This window comes from Mytilus edulis, chromosome 3 (assembly GCF_963676685.1).
Source record: "Mytilus edulis chromosome 3, xbMytEdul2.2, whole genome shotgun sequence".
Lineage (NCBI taxonomy): Eukaryota > Metazoa > Mollusca > Bivalvia > Mytilida > Mytilidae > Mytilus > Mytilus edulis.
This window is the reverse complement of record NC_092346.1, coordinates 87,132,698-87,154,171: the sequence shown is the minus strand read 5'-3', so window position 1 is coordinate 87,154,171 and position 21,474 is coordinate 87,132,698. Positions and strand designations below refer to the sequence as shown.

The following is a 21,474-nucleotide window of genomic DNA, read 5'->3' as shown; positions in this document are numbered from 1 at the left end:
AAGACAGGTATCACGTGTGGCGAATCACTTGACTTCATTTGTCGTGAAAGTTAAATTTTTGGTTTTGCAATGTCATAATTGATTACATCAATCGTCAGTTTTGATTTTTATTTTTAGCGCCAATAGGTTAAAAAGGCATCTCTATCCCCTATTTTCTTTCTAATTTATCCTTGTATAAAGCATCTAACTATTTGTAATGAGGTTGAGAGTTAAAACTAAACTTTAATATTCAAATCCCGGTAGAATTTTACAACTTTTAAGAAGTTGACAAGTGTGTCTGAGTGAAGCAAATACGGGAGAAGTTGCTCTCTATGTACTTAATTTCTTGTTTGTATGACCAGTATTTACGTCAAACAGATGCGTAGCTTTTCTTTCTAGGCAAATATTTGCATTTTATGCATTATTGATATAACGGATATCACAGCGTACATGTATGGTTTTCATATATCCGGATCATGTAGTGCAATAAGACTTTAAAATTTACAACTATTGTAATTTCGAAATCGCGTTGAGTTTAAAACACTATTTATCGTTTATATAGAATCGTATAAGTACTTATTGTTATATATGTTTCGTCTTCAGTTCTGCATGAAAGTTCGTATATTTCAGTCAACCTGCCACGTATGGCCAGTATTAACTGGAATGAAGAGTACACTCTGAAGCGTATCGGATCCTATGTCATAGAATATTATATGCAGATTATTTTTGGGGGGTTTTCAAAGTGTATGGTCGTTTTAGTGTTTGCTGAGAAGATGGTTTCTAAATTATGATCCGATATTCGTGGAGACCAAATTAAAGGGCATAAACATTTACATTACAAACAGATTCATTATGTTAACAGTCCTTCCTGAGTCGGTGGCAAGTGATATAGCACTATGGTTTTCTTTTTTTTCAAGGCCGCGATCAAAATCTTTATCTATTGACGAACAATAACTCTTTTGAGCTTTTACATCATCTTTTACAAACAAAACGTTTAAAACAAGCGCGTTTATTACAAATTTGAAAACAAGCATACCAATCACAACTGATAAAACCAAAGCATGACATGAAAGATGTACTATATAAATGACTTGAAATAATAACTATGTTATACTACGCAGAAATGTTACTAGTACAGTAAATAATCATTTTTGATTACTTGTACATAAAGCAGTTAAAACAGATATAGAAAGATATGGTATGAGTGCCAATGAGACAACTTTACATCCAAGAACAATTTATGAAAGATAACCATTATAGGTCAAGGTACGGCCTTCAACACGGAGCCTTGGCTCACATCGAACAGCAAGCAAAAACACACTAATAACAGTTTAACCCGCCATATTCTGTATGTGCCTGTAACAAGTCAAGAGCATCGTTGTTTGTGTCTGTCATGTTGGTGGGATTTTTTTCACGTAAATTATTCTGTTAAAAATAATCAAATCCGTTAGAATCAATTGAATTGTTTAAGATTTTTCATGTTGACACTAAAGCCGACTATATACAGTATTTGTTTATCTCGTTTGGAGCCTGTATGGTTATCTATAACTGCTTACATCCACTTCATTTTAACTTTGGTAGAAAGTTGTCTCATTGACCCAATCGTACCACATCTCCTTATATTTATATACATGTAGAAAAAAAATTCACACATCTATTTAATATAACTTGAAATATAGTATAGAACCGTTATGTTTGACTCATATATATATCTTGAATTACATCTAGAAATAGACAATGAGGGTTGAGAACAAAACTTGACGACAAAAGAGATCAGTTCGGCTTCCTAGTTGTGATTTTTCAATTACAATGTAGCAATGTTGAGTATATATCTACCAGTTGGAACTCTTTATTGAAGAGGTTGTATTTCCTATCTTATAGTTTCCTTCAAAGAGGCAAGGTTTGTGCTCACAATGGAGCTACCCAACCAAGGGTTCCAATAGTTGAAGTTGCACTTATCCTTTAAATATTTCATGGACGGCATCACTAGCTGGTTAACCTTTATGGAATATAATTTTTTCCACAGATGACAATTGACATGTTATAATTGATACCGAGTGTGTACTTACATGAACAGCACGACGGCAACGAGTGTCAAATTTGGATCAGGAATTCTTCGAAGTTACTTTTTTTGGCGGGGTTTGTGTTGCTAAGTCTTTATTGTTCTGTGCTGTGTTCCATACATTGACCTTTTTCGTTTGTTTGCGCACTATGGCATTGTCAATTTGTTTTCGACATAAATTTGAATATGTCTTTGGTATGATCTTCCACTCTCCTTTATGGCACATTCAACAGAAAAAAGCCTATGTATTTAATGCTGTTATTATCACCAAGTACGCATGAACTCTTATTCCATGTAACAATAAGTTTGATTAAAATGGGTGGTTTTTTTTTTAACTATGTGGTCATTCGTCTAAATGTTAGCAGCTGTGGAGCGAAAAGAATCGATGCCATGTCTCTTGTTATTAACTGTGTTGTTCATGTGTATTTCGTTATCTAAAGGAGTATTTGTGATTTTTTAACGTTAATCAAATTATGATAGACTCATTTGGTACATATTTTCTACAGTTAAATTTAGTCATAATCATCCGACTTAAAGATATGAAAGTTTTAACATACACGACCGTTTTTCATATATAAGCTTGCATATAAACCTTCATAAACAAAACTCAGTGTTTACTGTAGTATTTCTCCATATAACTGCGGATTTTTATTCACAACAATAATGCTAAGTGGTCTCGCTCATTTCGTGGCAGTGCAACAAGCTATAGGTTTGCTCTAAATATCAATATACTTAAAGTGTAACAAATATGCTATAAACAAACTTATTTGTTAATTTCTGTGTCATTTGGTCTCTTGTGGAGAGTTGTCTCATTAGCAATCATACCACATCTTTTTTTATAAATCTTTCACATCTTGAAATAAAGATTATTTATTTATTTATTTACAAGATTGATCTTTTATATAAATATACAGTGTTAATTTCAATTGTTTAAGGCAAGCGTACATTTTAGATAAATAAATTGAATGAAAACTACGGTTCCTTATTTGTGCATTGTGATTAAAAATTCGTATGTATCATTACTTTCATTTGTTTCCAACTCTGTTTTGCATTGTTCTGGTCGTACTATTGCAAATATTAAATTTCATGACTGTATCATGTGTTTCCATCAGTTTACCATAGAACTATCACATGGTAGGTTTGAAATTAATGGTAAACCCTAGTTTTTAGTGCCTACCGTTTTAATTTATTGACATAACTGCACGACTCGATTCTCATTTGATAGTGGTAAGATAATCGTTGCAAAGAATCCTGTTAAACTTTTGTGAAAGACGGTTTTAATTTTGCAGTGTTGCGAGGGTGCATGTTCTATTTTGAAGGCAAGTGTAGTGACCTGCAATACAAGTACCGTTCAATTTAAGTTTAGTTATATGTCTTGTGTTTCTGTCTCTGACCTAGGTTTTCTGTATTTGGCATCACGACATAAGACATTGTTACGTGTACCATGATGAACTTTGGTGCATGACTGCTGTGAATATTTTTGACATGGAACTATAATTTTGACCAGAATATGACTTTCTGACTTGACCTATGCACGTTGGGTGTGTCATCGGGATACAGTGTGTATATCACCTTGACCTCGAAATATATTTTTCAATTGACCTTGCTTCTGAATATGTGGCATGTAGATGTATTGTCATAGGTTGGTGAGTCTAGTGGCAATAGAAACTTCATGTGAGCTTGACCTTTGGCCCCAATGTACAACTTATATATTTTGTTTGAATTAAATGAGGAATTGTCTGATTGGCACTCATACCACATCTTATATCTATTTTAGATACATAAAGATATACTTGTTAGTTTTGTGTAGCACGATTACCCTTTTCTCAAAATCTGCTTTGTGTTTTTTTGATAAGGAACTCTTGAACAGACTATGAATTTTTGACTTTTGACCTCTGCATATTGGGTGTGTCTCTTGGTGTGATTACCTTGACGACAAGTCTCAGTTTTTTGTTGATCTTGTATGTTTTTAATTGTAAGTTCAGTTTTGGAGTTTGAACTAGTGTCATGGAGTCATTTTAGACCTTATTTTATATTTTGGTGAAAATTAAGTTTTCAGCAAAAAGGCATAAGTTTAAGATATTTTATTTATTTAAAGTTCATTTCGAAGCTGCACTATTTATTAAAGGTATTTTTGTTTTATATTCGTTCATTATTGTTAAAGGAAATCATTTTTATATTCTCGAAATATTTAAGATAAGAATTTCAAATCTAATAGATATTTATTTTGGCATTTGTCACTTCAGATTTTCTCTTTGTTAGGCATTATTTTTATCAATTTGAGATGTTTAGCGACAAGCTTAGTGGACACAATTAGACATGTTTTTACTAATTCTATTGTCCGGTAAACACAAACAAGTTGTTGTGTAAACAACCTAGGTCTAGGTACTAGTAACCTGGTCAATTAGGGTTCTTTGTCCTGTCCAGCAAAGACCTTTCCACGCCCCTTTTTACCCCTAAATATCAGGGTAACTAAGATAGCTTGATTGTTTGACGAATTTGATTGGACGAACCTGAAACTAGTAACGCAAAATCGAACAAGTGAATTTCGGTCCCAAAAGCGGCATTATCGAATGCGCTTTAGAAGATATAACATCTAAAACCAAATTCACTGTGTTTGTTTTTACTGTTTTCAGGTGAGTCAAGTATTTTTATTTATTATTTTATTTAATTGCATCATGAAACTTCGTTAAGTTTCATTTCCATTTTATTTAGTAAAATTGAAATCAATTATCAATAAGTTCTGCAAGGAAAGAAATTAAGATCAAATCGTTGTTTCTCGATCAGTGTAAATAGATGTATATATGTTCAAAAAAAGGTTGGTTTATTCTTCACAAACTTTCTGTACTCAAGGGTATTTTTAAACGCGTTATAGAATAAAGTATTACGCTCGCATGTTGGAAATGATAATTTTAACTTATCGCTTGTTCATACTTAATACGATTTAAGGTCAGTACCGCAAGGATAAGATATTGATTATTTTAATAAACGCGTTATGCGTAACTTTCACATGTGTAGGTTAATTTAATAAGAACTTGAATTATTTATCGTAAACTATTCTTGTCGTTTAGTCCTATTTTATTATGAGTCATGAATTTTGATACAAAGCAAGCATTTATATTTTAATAGCTAGTTTCCCCAATTCATATTATATTGTTTCATATTTATATTATTTGAATATTCACATTTAGTTTTGTAATGCTAAGTTTGTCTCGATTTCGAATATTTCTCAACCAATGCTCATTGTCGGAATTGATTATTTTTGGGTTGATAGGTTTATAGTTTTAGTTTTTACAAGCGCCATTTAGGCTCTACCATGTTTATATTTCAAAAGATACCAGATCGCAACATGTTCTTACATGCCCCTTGTCAAAATATATATATTCAATATGTTATGCTGTTCAGCACGTGCTTTATGCTCTGTTAGGTTGAAATAGTCGGTCTCGCATTATGCTCATATACTTAGTATTTAAGATTAAGTCCGCATCTTGCTCATATATTTGAATGCTAAATAAGCTTTTATTTATAAGAAATATTATAAGCATACGTGTTCGTCAGTTTAAATGCATATGCTCATGCATTTACATAAAATTTGTATACTATATATATTATTTGATCATTTATATGAATTACATGTTTCTATTATTTGTATTATATACTATTATATTGTGTTAAATATATTTGATTATCGAATGCGCTTTAGAAGATATAACATCTAAAACCAAATTCACTGTGTTTGTTTTTTACTGTTTTCAGGCCCTTACCCATACTCTTAAGTCCGTAAGGTGTGCTGTTGGTTAAGTCCAACCATAACAGGCAAACGTCAGTCCACACGACCCAGCATCCGACAAACCCGATAACAGTCAGAAACCCAATTCTGATACTAGTACACACTTTGTTAGGGGCCATCTGAAGCCCGACTCCGGTCGAGGGATTTTTACGCTTTGTTTAAGACCCATTGGTGGCCTTCGACTGCTTTCTGCTCTTTTGTCATGTTACTGTCTCTTTTACACATTCCACATTTTCATTCTCAATTTTTAAGAATGTTAGGTTCAAATGAAAACTTAATCCTTTAATTTCCGTGAAAAATTTGAGTGGGTTCTCATTGAGGTCTAAGCGTGACGCGGGATTGCTGACTTTTTGTAAGTGTTACACGTGAAAGTCAAAATATTGTGCCGTCAAAACGGGAATTGAAGTCTAGCAGGAAACGGGAATTTACAAAAAAATGAGAATTGCTTACGTACATAGTGTAAGCGGGATACGGGAATCTGACAAAACAGTAAGCGGGATCCGGGATCAGAACCCCCAACGAGACCCCCATTAGAGAGAACATTTACTGCTCTAGTAGCACCATGTGCTGCCAGTTGTGATAGATAATGCAAAATGTTTCAATCATTTTACCTTAGATTTCATTTCATTTCATGGACATGTAGATATGGATAGTCTGTTTTTACATCTTAAAAATTCACACAGAAGGTATACGCATATCAATAAACTGAACTCAATGCAAAGAACCTTTAACACACTTAGACAGAGAGCTCAATCTAGTGAAACACTTTGTTATGCTTGTCACATGCAACTTGAAATATCGTTGTCTGTTACCAAACTGCACCGAGATCCTGAAAAATATGCAAGTTAATTCTAGAAGTAGAAGTAGCTTAATGGAAGTAAATAAGCTGTTTACTTAAATAAATGTAAAATATGTCAATGGGCCAAAGATGCCCCTGCTTGTGAAAAAAAAACACATCAATAAACTTCCACATATAGATGCAGGATTTACGTTATTTTGACCGTGTTGTGACCATAAGCATTATGTATAAGTTTCAAAATATTTGGTTAAGGCAAACTGAAGTTGAAGAGCAGTAACAACAGATTTAACATTTTTCCTATCTTACGGCTCCGAGTTGACATTTGTATCATTGGTACTCGTACCACATCTTCATACATCTAATGACTCATGAACAGTAAAAGTGACGCCACCCAATATCGAACTTCATAGATCTGTGTTTTTGGTTAATAAGCATTGCGTATAAGGTTTATAACGTTTGATTGAGTAAAACTTATTTAAGAGAACGGAAACGAAAAATTCAGCATTTTCTTATTTTATAGGGACACGAATTCTCATAAACGGTAAAAGTGACGCTACCAAATTTAAAATTTTATTTTGTGTTGTGTGGTGATAAACATTGTCCCAGGTTAAGGGGATGGTGGGGATCCCGCCTTATTCGGTATGTATGTACCTGTTGCATGTCAGGAACCTGTAATTCAGTGTTTGTCGTTTGTTTATGTGTTACATATTTGTTTTTTGTTCATTTTTTGTTCATAAATTTGTCCGTTTCTATTCTCGTTTAAATTGTTTTACATTGTCATTTCGGTGCCTTTTATGGGTGACTATGAGGTATGACCTTTGCTCATTGTTGAAGACCGTATTGTGACCTATAGTTGTTAATTCCTGTGTCATCTGATCTCTTGTGGAGATTTATCATTGGCACTCAAGCCATATTAGGTAAAGGGTGGAGATCCCGTTAACTTTAACCCCGCCTTATTCTGTATGTATGTGCCTGTCCCAAGTCAGGAGCCTGTTATTCAGTGATTGTCATTTGTTTATGTGTCAAACTTTATTTTTTTTTGTACATAAATTAGGCCGTTAGGTCTCTTGTTTGAATTGTTTTACATTTGACACTCATGCCACATTTTCTTTTTTATATTGTGTATAAGTTTTGTAGTATTTCCCAATATTGGTTGAGGTAAACTAAAGTTAGGAGAACGGGACTCATTGTTTGGGATGTTCGGGAAGGACGGACTAGGGTAACACCGTATGCCTCTCCACTATGGCGCCAACACAGAAGTTCTGACTATTGTGCTGGTAAAACTCTGGCACTGTCATTAACACACACACACACACACAATTTTATTATGAAAATATTTAATCTTAATTTTGATTCATTTTTTTTTTGGCCGAATGATTATATGCATCCCCTTCAAAAGGAGTCTCAAATTGTACACATTTTTGTAATATTATTTAGCTTATTTTTCAACTAATTAAAGCTTACAAACTTAAATTGATCATATCTTTCTTTTTATATGTCTTTTAACCTTTTGTTTTGAACAAAACGATTTGTTACATATACTTCACATGTTTTCTATCAAATCTGGCATTATTACAAATCCAATTAAATAAAATTGGGCAGAATCAATTTGCGCCAATTGCAGTTTTGAAAAGGTATTAATTGCGCCACTGTCTTTTATTTTGATGGTATTAATTGCGCCAATAAATGAAATGAAATTGCGCCAGATTTACCTGTAAATATTTTTTACCTATATCATACATGTACATGTTTTACCAATATCATACATGTATTAAACTTCACACTAAAATTTACGACAAAAGAGACGATTTTTCATTTCCTATTGTTAATTTTCCTTTTTTAGACGGCGATGTGCCTTTGGCTCCATCATACGGTGTTTATATATCGCAACTCGTTCGGTTTGCCCGTGTGTGTTCTGATGTCATAGATTTTAACGAACGTAATCAATGCATCACTGGAAAATTGTTGTGTCAGGGATTTCGATACCATAAATTACTTAAAACTTTTACTAAATTCTTTCATAGATACAAAGATTTGATTAGTAAATTTGGCTATACCTGTAGAAAGCTTATTAAAAATGGCATTTCACATCCTAAATTTTATGGTAATATTGTACTTAAAGCGAGGAAATCACTATGTGATCCTTGTAAACTCATCGAACCTTTAAACAAACTTATAAGTAAGGGTTATCGTACCAATATTGTAATAAGATCTCTGAATATAGTTCACATTGGCACTAATATTGATATTGTCATTAGAAAATTAAAACATAACTAAATTTCATTATCTTTTGAGGCGAGATGTATAGAGACACAGACACGTTAACTTTTATTTCTATAGAAGTCGCTCTTCACTATACTACTACCTGTCGATACATTTATTTTTGGCATTGCACAAGTCATGTCTTCTTTGACTATTAATGACGTTAAAATACTAAATCCCTGTGATGTGTTTTAGTCGATTTTAGTCTCTGATGCATGATTTTTTATTATTAATAGGTTTTGGCTTTTAACTAGCTGTCAGTAACTGCGAGTACTCTCAAATCGTATTTTCTTGTTAATTCGATCTGTTGATACTGTTTATAATGCTTTTTTGTTATTTTTTATTTATATGGATCTTGTCTGTACACCAGCTTTGATTATTTGTAATATCTTCAATTTTTCACTTATTCTTACAACATTTGTATAAACTTCAAGATTATAAAAAAACCGGTTATTTTCTAAAGTGAACATTGATTGGTTAAATATGTCTCAGTCATGTCCTGTGTTTGAATTTGTTTGTTAGCTTTTTGGTCATGAATGTTTGTCTCTAATATTTAATTAACTGTGCATTTGTATTCAGATATCGCAGATCAAATTTATTCGTTCATTGTTTAATCATACGTTTTTTGATTGAGTTAAGTCTGCCAATTGATATTTTATAGTATGTTTTTCTTTGTTGTGATGTTATGCTATTGTTTCAGAAAAAGGGAGAAGGTTTGGATCCATTAAAACGTTTAATTCCGCTGCAAATGTTTGCACCTGTCCTAAGTCAGGAATCTGATGTACAGTAGTTGTCGTTTGTTTATGTAATATATACGTGTTTCTCGTTTCTCGTTTTGTTTATATAGATTAGACCGTTGGTTTTCCCGTTTGAATGGTTTTACACTAGTAATTTTGGGGCCCTTTATAGCTTGTTGTTCGGTGTGAGCCAAGGCTCCGTGTTGAAGGCCGTACTTTAACCTATAATTGTTTACTTTTTAAATTGTTATTTGTATGGAGAGTTGTCTCATTGGCACTCACACCACATCTTCCTATATCTATTATAATTAACCTTTCCACTTAAGATTTAACTGAACACTTATCAAATTTAAGAAAACTCACCAAAAATAAATTGTTTAGTAAAAGAATATTTTTTCACGAGTCAAGATGTCTGATATACCATTCAAAAACTAGAGTCTGATAGAGGAAAACCGGTCATCATTGTTGAAGAACACAAATTCCGTCAGGCATTTGTAAAGAACTAATGAGTAGAGAGGTAAGCAGAAAGGAATATGTGTCTATTCTCAACTACAAATACCAGCCTTTAATTCAATGATGAACAGAGACATTTTAAATGGTTTTAACTGTATATATACGGGTGAACGTTTTAATTCAGCATACATTTCGTTATTAAAATGACTTTAACTCCGCCAGTCGGTAAACTGCCGGACCCAAGCCCAAAAATAGGAGGATGGAAGTCAATCATTTAGTTGTTATATATAAATAAAAATAAATAAAATTGGCGCAATTAGATGATTATTTCATTGGCGCAAATGATGCCTATAGTTTTGAAAATTATGTGGCGAACTTGAAAACAAATATGCAATCATTCAAATATATATGCAAGTCGTTAATAGGTCAAGTGGCTAGATGCACATATCGTCGGCCAATTGAACGACATATGTCGTTTTAAAACTTCTAGAAATATTAACGGAAATAAAGGATGAGTAAAGAAAAATAAATGAAAACAGAACGACTGAATTAAATAAAAGGATGTTCGATATACTGTATATTTCGGTTTATTTTTAAAATCTATACGATGCTTTAATTATTTTTATCTAGTTTCCTAATGCAAATAATTAAAAGAGAACTTCAAGATAAATACCTTACAGCTCCCTTTACCGCCGATGCTGAAATATTTAATGTTATAAAACATTTTTAGCGTCTTTGACCTACTTTATCTTTTTATTCGGATACTTGCGGTTATCTTCTCCAAGTTCAACGGGAATATTAGAATGATCTAGAATAGAACCCAGATGGAACCAAGAAGTTGGGTTGCTATAACCAAACAACCCGGATGTTGAACCAGTTTCCATGGTTTCGAACCAAAAAACCCAGATGGAACCAAGGTTTAGAACCAGAGTGCCCGGATAGAACCTAATTGCATTCAGAATTCTCTTGACTTTTTATACCTTCAACGTATTTTCCAAATCATTCATTTATTTAGTATATTTATATATAATTTATTTATTTATTTATCTTCTTTTTTATATTTACTGGCCAACATTACAAGAAAGAAGACTTAAAAAACGATTAAATATGTTCAATGGAATCACCAACAACAAAATTGTCATACCATATATTTTACTGTTATACTACTTATTAATTTAAGCAAAGCAAACATGAACAAACATTACGACAAATTCGATGCTGCAAAGACCAGTTACAAATTTTCATTTTTCTGCCAAACTAATAATTTAAAAGAATCTGGAATACATAACTTGAACCGCAATAGTCTCAGGCTGCGCAGCACCAGTACTTCAGTGCTTCGAGATCGCGAGACACTCACCAGAAAATTCTCATTGACTCTAACAAATACTTACATGCATATTCTGTATCTTGTTATACCAAAAGTAAATATAAAGAGCTGCGATATAAGCGCATGATAAGCCCGTTGCAAAAAATGGGAAAATCCCCCTTTTTTAAGTGCAAAAAGTCATAAGTAGAAAAAGTAAAATCTGAAATATAGATATAAACAATTCATCAAAGTTTCATTAAAGTTGATTGAAGCATTTTTGAGTTATTGTAATAACTGACAAATTGCAAAATTATTATGAAATTAGAAAAATAGACTTTTAATTTTAAAAAAACAATAAATTTCTTAAACCAAGCATGTGCCAGAAAGTAGTCATCAAGCAGTTGGTGTTCTTTCCAATGTAAACGAAGTATTGAGCAAACACTCATAATCAATATATCTCATAAAATTATAATAAAATTAATTGATATTTTCAAGAGAGGATGAAACCCGTGTCGGTGGTATGTCCGGAAAATACTCCGAGATTGCACCGAATTTTATCATCAATGTGAGGAACCAAATTTGCGGACAAAAAGGAGTAGGTCCGGTAAGGACCGATTTTGGCCTCAAATTTCAGGTTCATCTGACGAAAGACTTTGACCACTTTTTAAACACTTAAGTGTCTATTCTACTTGAATTAATTAGTTTATGTGAAAGATTTTAACAGATTTAGTTATTAAAAACCATCCGATTCAAGCTCAAATATGAAAAATCTACCAAATATGCCGAAAAATGTCATTTTTCAGTTGGTTTTTGGTAAAAATGAAAGTGGCCGCATCCGTGTTCATCCTCAACCTTTATATCTGTAATGTATTATCATCAAATACAACTTACATTTTAATATTAAGGATGAACACGAATGCGGCCACTTTCGTTTTACACGAAATCCGTCTAAAATTTTACTAAAATGCTAGAATTATGAAGATTTCAGTAATTTAGCATGACTTAATGGTGCTAGTACCGGATATATGTGCATTGTATTGTCAAAAACAGCCCATATTTATGTAGAAGAAGCATTCTACTATCCAATGAATAACTAAAAATTTACATTTTTACAATTTTGTAAAACTGCTATATTTTGGGGCAAAAAAGGGGTCTTACTGAACCTACTCCTTTACCTTGGGGTTTGAAAAATGACAAAATTACCCCTGGTTCAATTAAGGTGACTAGTTAATGTCATATACCTCATTTATAAAGCACACTTGGTATTGTCCACCTTTAAGGACTAGTCATATAATGCAAGCGTTATCTTGTCTTGCACATCTTATTCTGATATAATTTCACATACTCAAGCATAAGCCATAGTCATAAACAGATAAACAAAGTCTGGGAAAATGTTGTCTTTTTGCGACATAACAGCCAAAAAATTACAATCAAGAATTCAAACAGTAATCTGGTAATCTGAAACCTGCTTAGGGGTATAATGTCTATAGAAAACAAGTCTTGTCAAAACTGTAAATACATTATATAGCCTAATCAATGTCACCATAATTGTCGTTGGTATCAAGAAATAATTGAGACAACATAAACAATTTAACAACAAAAATGCCATCAAAGGGAATGAAATGAAATTTTTATGAAGTGGTGGAATCAACTTTATCCAACGCAACCGCACAACCAAACAGGCTTAAAACACATTTTTAACCCAGAAAAAAGGGGCAAATCTGTCTATTGACTATGAAGGATTGAAATCAACCAGTATAGGTTACATGTACATTGTATGAATAAAACAAATTGTGTTTAACTATAATTTGAATATTTTTAATAAAATACTCTCTGCATGCAACAGTTCGTAATCTTCAATATAAGAATAAGAATAAGAATGTTTTATTTCCAATTAAAGGGCTCTATGAAGAGCTTTCATGACATTACATACAAGTACATAAGATAAGACATAAATTAGAGACATATAAGAAAACAACATTGTTTAATACTATAAAAAATGCTATAAAAGGCCAGAACAGAACCAGATAATACAATTTACATCTTTAAAATATACCATTTAAAGTCATATACAACTCAAAATATGTATATTTGTGGCTAATTTGAATTTATTATATTTGAACTTCTCTAGATTTTTAGATAAATACTTTCCTTAACATTTATACACATTTAAATTTTCTTGTGTAAATAGCCATAAAATCTTTGAAAAATTGTCCAAAGATTGAAAATATTACAATTTAGAGAAATTTCAGTAAAAAACTCATTTCTGTTATCAATATATAGTGGACATTCAGTTACAAAGTGTATCTCATCTTCATCTTTATTTAAAGTACAGTATAAACATTTTCTCAGTAACCTATTCACATAACGTTTGGCATATCTATCAGTCTCAATCCTTAATGGATGAGTGCTTATTCTAATTTTACAGATTGATTGTCTTAATCAAAAATCTTTTATGTCCAAATATTTTTCAAAATAAAATAGAGTTTTAAAGGAAAAATAGGTAGTAAGTTTACCTTGATCTGATTGTAAAACTTTATTTCTATTTTCCTTCCAGAAATGGAGATAGTTTTTATATTGCTTATCTTTGATAAATTTTGTGAAAGAGTAGATACTGGTTTTAAGGATACGATTGCTTTCAAGCAATCTGTAGACTTATACGATTGGCTTAGGGTGTCATGCCCTCACGTAAACCGTTTTATTCTAAACATTAAGGAAGATCTCAGATTCTTATGATTGTCTTTGGTTTAAAAGGTAAAAACAAACAAATGGATTGAACTTAAGCAACTTTCCTATAATGTTCTTTTCATAATCTTCATGTTTGATATTTCCCTTGACTTATATGCGTGTTTTTAACAACACGGAAAATCAGAATTAAGCAGTATTTATATTAAGTGTTTTTATAGATTTAGAATCACGTCAGAGGGAATTCCCCAGTTGTGATAAAAATGCGAGAGTTCTCTCAATTCCGATAAATCTATTTCTGTCATATAAGAACTGAAGTGGAGTTTTTCTTATATGTCACTGTTATAAAACTGATATTTGATAATGTACTTCCATAAAGAAATAGAGAACCATCTAGGTCGTTTAATTAATGTACCTTCTTGCTCCAGGGTTTGTTTAGGTAATTATGCGCATGCGTATAGTTTTCTTGACGTCAAGGGGTATTAGATTGAATGGTTGCTCAGGATTCCCCACTCAATTGATTAATTTATAACTCATGGGATCCTTTCTATGTATGTCTGCTATTCAGGGTTATTGTTGTTGCATAATTTTAAATCATATGCATCATTTTAATTAAAATAAATGTAGTCCACATCGTAAAAGTAACCACCCCTTCAAGCGAAATGGAGTCTTCCATATTATCGTTTCGAGTTGTCTCCTTTCCGGAAGTAACTTCCGTGAACTCTGAATCAAAACAACACGTTGAGAAAAATAAACTTGTTCTGTCGATAAACGTTTATATTATAAACGATCGCAATTTAAACCGAGGAATGTGTACGGAAAGAAGTCATGATCACTAACCCAAAGGAAACTAAAATGTTATAGAGTTAGGAATGGGGTTCCTCCTAGAATTAACGTAGGAAAATAGGTGACACATGTAAGATACGAAGTGAAAAACCTTCTCTCACTCTGAGTCTCATTTCATTTCTCGGTCTTTAGAAATAGATAGAACATTTGTTAATAATAAAAAGTCTTCAATAATAAAGGTATGTTTTAACGTTCTTACATCATGTGTAGTTATCATAATGAAGCTCATAATACTTCTGATGTTAATTTGCTTAAAAAGTATTGATGGTGCAAAATGTGTCAACTGTTTAATATAAGAACAAGAGTGCACACACTGAATTATATCGCCTTCTTTACTAATCGTTGATATTATGTTGATATAAAGCTTTATTACAACTGTCACATCAACTTAAAATTAACCAAGAAAACTAAACATTGACCAATGAACCATGAAAATCAGGTCACGGTCAGATGAACCATGACAAGCAGGCATATACAGCTAACAATTCTTCAATTTAACAAATATAGTTGACCTATTGCATATAGTATTAGAACAAAAGACCAAAACTCAAAACTTAACTATAACCACATCTTCGCTAGCCAAGGGTTACGATCCACTCCCGTTCGCTTCACCCTTGGCGGATTGAGATAAAATTTCGGAGACACAAGGTAAGGATTTTTATTGGTTGCAGTAGAAACTCGCTGCATCCAATCGAAAAGCGCCTATAACATGATCACGTGTAGATGTAGAAAGTGTTTGTAAACAATTGCCACGTGTTTATTGTGCAACAAGTCTTTACATCACTAAACATACGACTATATTTAGTGACAACTTGAATGTTTTTAATCAACTAATAGAAGTTCCTGTGTATGTTTCATGCACAAATGCATGTATGTTGACGTATATTTTCGTTTCCGGCTTTACCAAGTGTGTAGAATCTAGACGCTACCGTGTTTTTACCTCCTAATTGAAGAGTTCAAGTGCTACCATTGGTCAAGAATAATGTATTCGGAATAGGCATGACTTAAATCTTCCGATAGATGGCGCAACATTGATATCACAAATGTTAGCTCAATCTGCCAAGGATGAAGAGAACGGGAGTGGATCGTAATCCTTGGCTAGCGAAGATGCTATAACCACAGAACCATGAAAATGAGGTCAAGGTCAGATGACCCCTACCAGTTGGACACATACACCTTACAGTGCTTCCATATGCCGAATATACTAGACCTATTGCTTATAGCATATGAGATATGGACCACGAAACCGTGTTCACTGATCCATGAAATGAGGTCGAGGTCAAGTGAATACTGTCTGACAGGCATGAGGACCTTGCAAGGTACGCACATACCAAATATAGTTATTATATTGCTTACAACAAGAGAGAATTTAACATTACAAAGCATCTTAACTTTTTTTCAAGTAGCCACTGAACCATGAAAATGAGGTCAAGGACAAAGGACATGTGACTGATGGAAACTTCGTAGCATAAGGCATCTATATACAAAGTATGACATCCAGGTCTTCCACCTTCAAAATATAAATCTTTGAAGAAGTTAGCTAACGCCACCGCCGCCGCCGCCTGATCACTATCCCGAAAAAGATTGGGACGGAAAAGGGGAATTTGCAAAAGAGACAACAACCATAATAAAGAGAAGAAAACAGCCGAAGACGACCAACGGGTCTTAAGTACAGCGGAAAAACATCCCCACGCGATGGTGTATTTCAGCTAGTCCTTAAACAAAAAAGTGTAAACAAAGCAGTGACGCATAGTGTCATTGATTATATTATGGACTTATCAAAGAAAGATCATTACACTAATGTTTTCAATTGATAGGTTATGGTGAATCTTGACGTTTTGAGCTGTTTTGAACTTTTTAATGATAAACTTAATGACATGGATTGCTTACATTTGTATTTATGCAGAAATGTACAATAACCATGAGAGAAAATTTTATCAGTCTTTCATTTCTTTCACTCTACATTTTGCCTGTACCAAGTCAGGAATATGACAGTTGTTGTCCATTCGCTTGATGTGGTTTGTCATTTGATTTTGCCAGTTGATTAGGGACTTTCCGATTAAATTTTCCTCGGAGTTCAGTATTTTTGTGATTTTACTTTTTATTCAATAGAAATAAGAAGCTATGGTATGAGTGCCAATGAGACAACTCTCATTCCAAGTCGCAATGAGTAAAGAGTAAACAATTATAGGTCAAAGACAACAATCTGTACTAGTATATATATATTTAAGGGGCCAGCTGAAGGACGCCTACGGGTGCGGGAGTTTCTCGCTACACTGAAGATCCATTGGTGGCCTTCGGTTGTTGTCTGCTCTATTGTCGGGTTGTTGTCGCTTTGACACATTCCCCATTTCCTTTCTCAATTTTACTAATTAGTTTATATGAGGCAGCGTTACCTGTGAATGGGGACGAAGTCTGTATTATTTTTTTTTTAATTCAAACATGTTGATAAAAGAAACGGAAATACTGTAACGTTTCCGATATTGGTTCTGTTGTTAGGGATTTAGTTCTGACGTTATTTAAGTTATGACGTCATACTCAATGTAAAAAAAGAAACGCTGTTATCCAGGTAACGTTTTTTTTCATATCAAACAATTATTAAAAATGATTGGGTGTTGAATTCCTTCCTATATTTGTTGATATGTTGATAAATATACATTTTATTCAAAGTCTCATGCAAACAAGACCGGAAACGGAAGTAGATCTTGAAAAAAAGGGCTTTTCTTATTGATTTTTCTACCGTAATTGGGGACTTCGTCCCCATATCAAAGGTTCCAGGATTATAATTTAATGCGCCATACGCTCGTTTCGTCTACATAAAATGAAATAAATAAACAACGCCATGGCAAAAAATGAAAAAGACAAACAGACAAACAAAAGTACACATGACACAACAAATAAAACTAAAGAATAGGCAACGACGAACACCACCAAAAACTGGGGGTGATATCAGGTGCTCCGGAAGGGTAAGCTCCTGCTCCACATGTGGCACCCGTCGTGTTGCTCATGTTATAACAAATCCGATAAATAGTCTACTTCGGTAGGTCACATTCATGAAAGGGAAGGGGGTTGTAGTTACGACGTAAGAAACATATCCGATATCATTTGTGAAACGGTTATTCCATAACGGTCAACCAACTCGTGATGGCGTCCGTAAATTTACGAAGGGATGATTTCAATTTCACCATTTGGAACTCTTGGTTTAATAGCTTCCTTGTGAGCAGCAACCCTCTTATCAAGAAAATCATGATAGGACATGCAAGCACGGGAATATCGAATCAATTCGGAGATGCAGATGCTGCTGGAATGTTGCTACTTAGAAATGGAAAGTTCACAATTTGAAAGCTGAAATCATCTCTTTTGTCGTAAAGTTTTGTTTTCAACCGACCCCCATTCTCAATTATTAGATGTAAGTCAAGATATGAGACCGACTAAACTGTATCTGTTGTATCCTTTATCTGTAGTTCGATTGGATAGATGCGTTCAACATAGTCACCAAATTTTGAATTATTAAGTGAGAGAACATCGTCTATCGTCTATAAAGCGGCAAGTAAAGTTAAAGGAAATGGCCAATTTCTTATCTCTCGTCCTAAGAAGTTCCTGTATGAAGTCAGACTAATAATAATAAAGGAACAAGTCGACAAGAAGAGGGGCACAATTGATTTCAATTGGAATGTCGACAGTCTGTCGAAAAAAACGCCCTCCGAACGTAACAAATATGTTGTCAATAAAAAAATCAAAAATAATGTCAGATTCAGAGAATTTTTTTATTGAATAAGAGTAATCCTCATCCGTGACGGTCAGATCAAAATAGTTATTACGCCAAACAAGTACAAAGTTGTAGAGCATTGAGGACCAAAATATTTCAACACTTTGTGCCAAAAACGGCTAAGGTGGTCTATTCCTGGGATAAGAAAATCCTTAATTTTCGTAAAATTCAAAGTTTTGTAACTTATTTGATATTTATGTCAACACTGAAGTGCTGACTACTGGGCTGGTGATACCCTAGGGGATGAAACATCCATCAGCAGCGGCATCGACCCAGTCGTGTAAATAGTTATCAAAGATACCAGGATTATAATTTAATTCGCCAGACGAGTCTATGTCAGCTGTTCTTTTGTTTGGTGTTGTAATATAGATTTGCATATTTGGATGGCTGATTTAACTTGATGGAGATCATAATATAAATAGTCGGACTGAGTGTTAGTGTAAGACCCATGGCGGATCAATAATTCTTCTGGATAGATAACAAACAGCTTGAGGGATTACACGAACAAAGATCAACAAGCAGTGCTAAAACTTTTTTACATTGTTTTATATAAAAAAAAATAACAAATCTAAAAGTAAACAATAGTACACAATGAAAGTTAAATGTACTTGTCGAGATAGAAAAGATTTAGGTGAAAACAAAAGATGTAAATATCAGTGGTCTTTAAAAATCATCCCTATCAACTTTGAAATAAATATGAAAGTATAAATAGATATATTAGCTCATATTGATAAAAATGTCAATCAAGCATAATTTTGTCTTGTGCATTTGCAGACCGCTTCTGGACAATAACCTAGATTGCAGTTGTTAGTACACCATTCATGAAGTCCTTTTTGGTTTTCGTATATTCCTATTGCCTGGCATGTCAATGTATATGTTGACGAATATGAAGCAGTAGTTGTTGGTAATGGTGTTATATTTCTAGTGGTGAAACTGGGTGTTGTTCTTTGATCTGAAACATTGAATACTTGTTTTATATTTCTCGATCATTTTACGGGAATTTAACACTGAACTTCTCTGTTATATGAGATTTGCAATTGAATATTCTAAATATAATAATAATGCAAATTTTAGCAGCATAAATGATTACCAGTAGAATGATAATGCCGAATATCTGATTTTGAAGTTCACTTCTGGATTTAAAATGTTAATAACATATATGTATATATTCATTCTGCAGATCTGTAAATATAATAATTCAAGCCCCTGTTTTTTTATGCAAAATGAAAGCAAGAAACAATTGTATTTTTCTCTCAATAAACGTGTTTGCTTCTATTCAATTCGAATAAATTTTCAAAAGCAGCATCCAATTCTGTATGATATACTTTGAAAGCGTCTTATAATATCTGATTAAAAATTACTTGTTGCAACTTTATATTGTAGTCTTTTTTAAAAAAAATTATTGAACTATTCAGAGAGAAACCTCTCTTTTATGTCCTGTTTTGTTAATATTGGGGAATAGAACAATCTGTTTTAACGGAAAGCTGAGTTTCTTGTATCTTGTGGGTTTTTTTACGACAAAAAGTTCAAAACAATGATACTGGAATGATTTGGGTATGTCCTGTACAACTTATACGTACATTGTTTTGTTCCGGCTGTAGCCGTGTCTTGCGTCGGTTTAGGTCCTGCTGCAGTTGGTTTAATAATTCCTAAGAAATATACATACAATTTCAAGAATGCATTTATGTCCACTTATTCGATAAACAAAAGTTGAAATGTTTTTTTTTATCAGATATCTTTCAAATTCGTCAACAGATAACATACTTTGAGTCAATGGTACATACGATATAGAAGATATCTCGATATTGTAATGAAAAAAAACATCACTTTTAGCGCATACATTTCGATATGTTTAATAAAGGCATAAATGATTAAAAAAAAACAACGCTTTACGTTTCAAGAATTGACAGGAAAATTATCACAGCTTTCAAATGAACATCACTTTTATTTTGCAAAGTATACCTTGTATAAATAGGCATGTCAATCAAAGTTAAAGTTGCCGATTAATTGCATTAAAAAATGTAAACTGAAAAATTAATTGTTACATAGGGCCGTAAATAATTTGTTTGCCAACTTTAAATGCATATAGAAAACCATTTAGTAGTTACAACTATGATATGATCGACATCTAGCAATTGATTCTACTCAAAGGATGCTAGGGATCCTTCTTTTTGATATTGTTAGTTTTTCCGTGTCATGTAGCGATTTTTTGTCATAACTTGATCCATCATATTCGGACTTTTCAAATACTAATGACTTTTAAAAAGGCAAATACAACAAAATAATTCAAATTTCATTTTTGTCAGTTTAAAACAACTTACCGGACAATAGATCACAATGAAGTGCATTGTTGATGGGCATAAATGCGTGTCTTGTATAATTATACATATATGAGTACCCTTGCTGGTCACAAACATACTTTGCAGTGCCCAAAAAGCAAGTCGTCCAGCTTGTTCCTATCCTATCAAATAAAGATATTTACTGTATTATAAGTTATTTGTGAATTTGTGAATTTAAACTTTTAACAACTTATTCAATACCAGATTCATGAAATTCTATAATTGGTTTGTATTTTCATTTACCCCTATCTGTAAATTATGTTCGAGTTTTGCTTCCTTTGTTTTTATTCATAAGATGATTCTTTAAGAATCTGAGAATCAAAGATATAAGTTTGTTTGGAGCGTCCGATTAGGTCGTTAAAACAATTTAAGCAATAATAAAAATAAACATTAAAACACAAGCTAAAATTTCAATGAAAAACTACATTATAAAACATTATTTTGGTA

The 21,474-nt window shown here is 32.8% G+C and overlaps 1 protein-coding gene across 3 annotated transcripts in view; it reads right to left on the bottom strand.

The window, feature by feature from the left end:
• The window catches only part of LOC139517695 (uncharacterized), a 69,463-nt gene that overhangs the window by 27,947 nt on the left and 20,042 nt on the right, over positions 1-21,474 (bottom strand). For 2 of the 3 annotated variants that reach the window (XM_071308997.1, XM_071308999.1), the window contains exons 20-22: positions 21,010-21,149; positions 20,269-20,337; positions 19,206-19,640 (exon numbers count right to left, since the gene is read on the bottom strand). The exons of the other annotated variant lie outside the window; for it this stretch is intronic. In XM_071308997.1, the coding sequence (XP_071165098.1) occupies positions 19,432-19,640; positions 20,269-20,337; positions 21,010-21,149 (418 nt within the window). In that variant the 3' untranslated portion in view covers positions 19,206-19,431. Of the gene's footprint in view, positions 1-19,205; positions 19,641-20,268; positions 20,338-21,009; positions 21,150-21,474 lie in introns of those variants that run through there. 3 annotated transcript variants of the gene reach the window in all.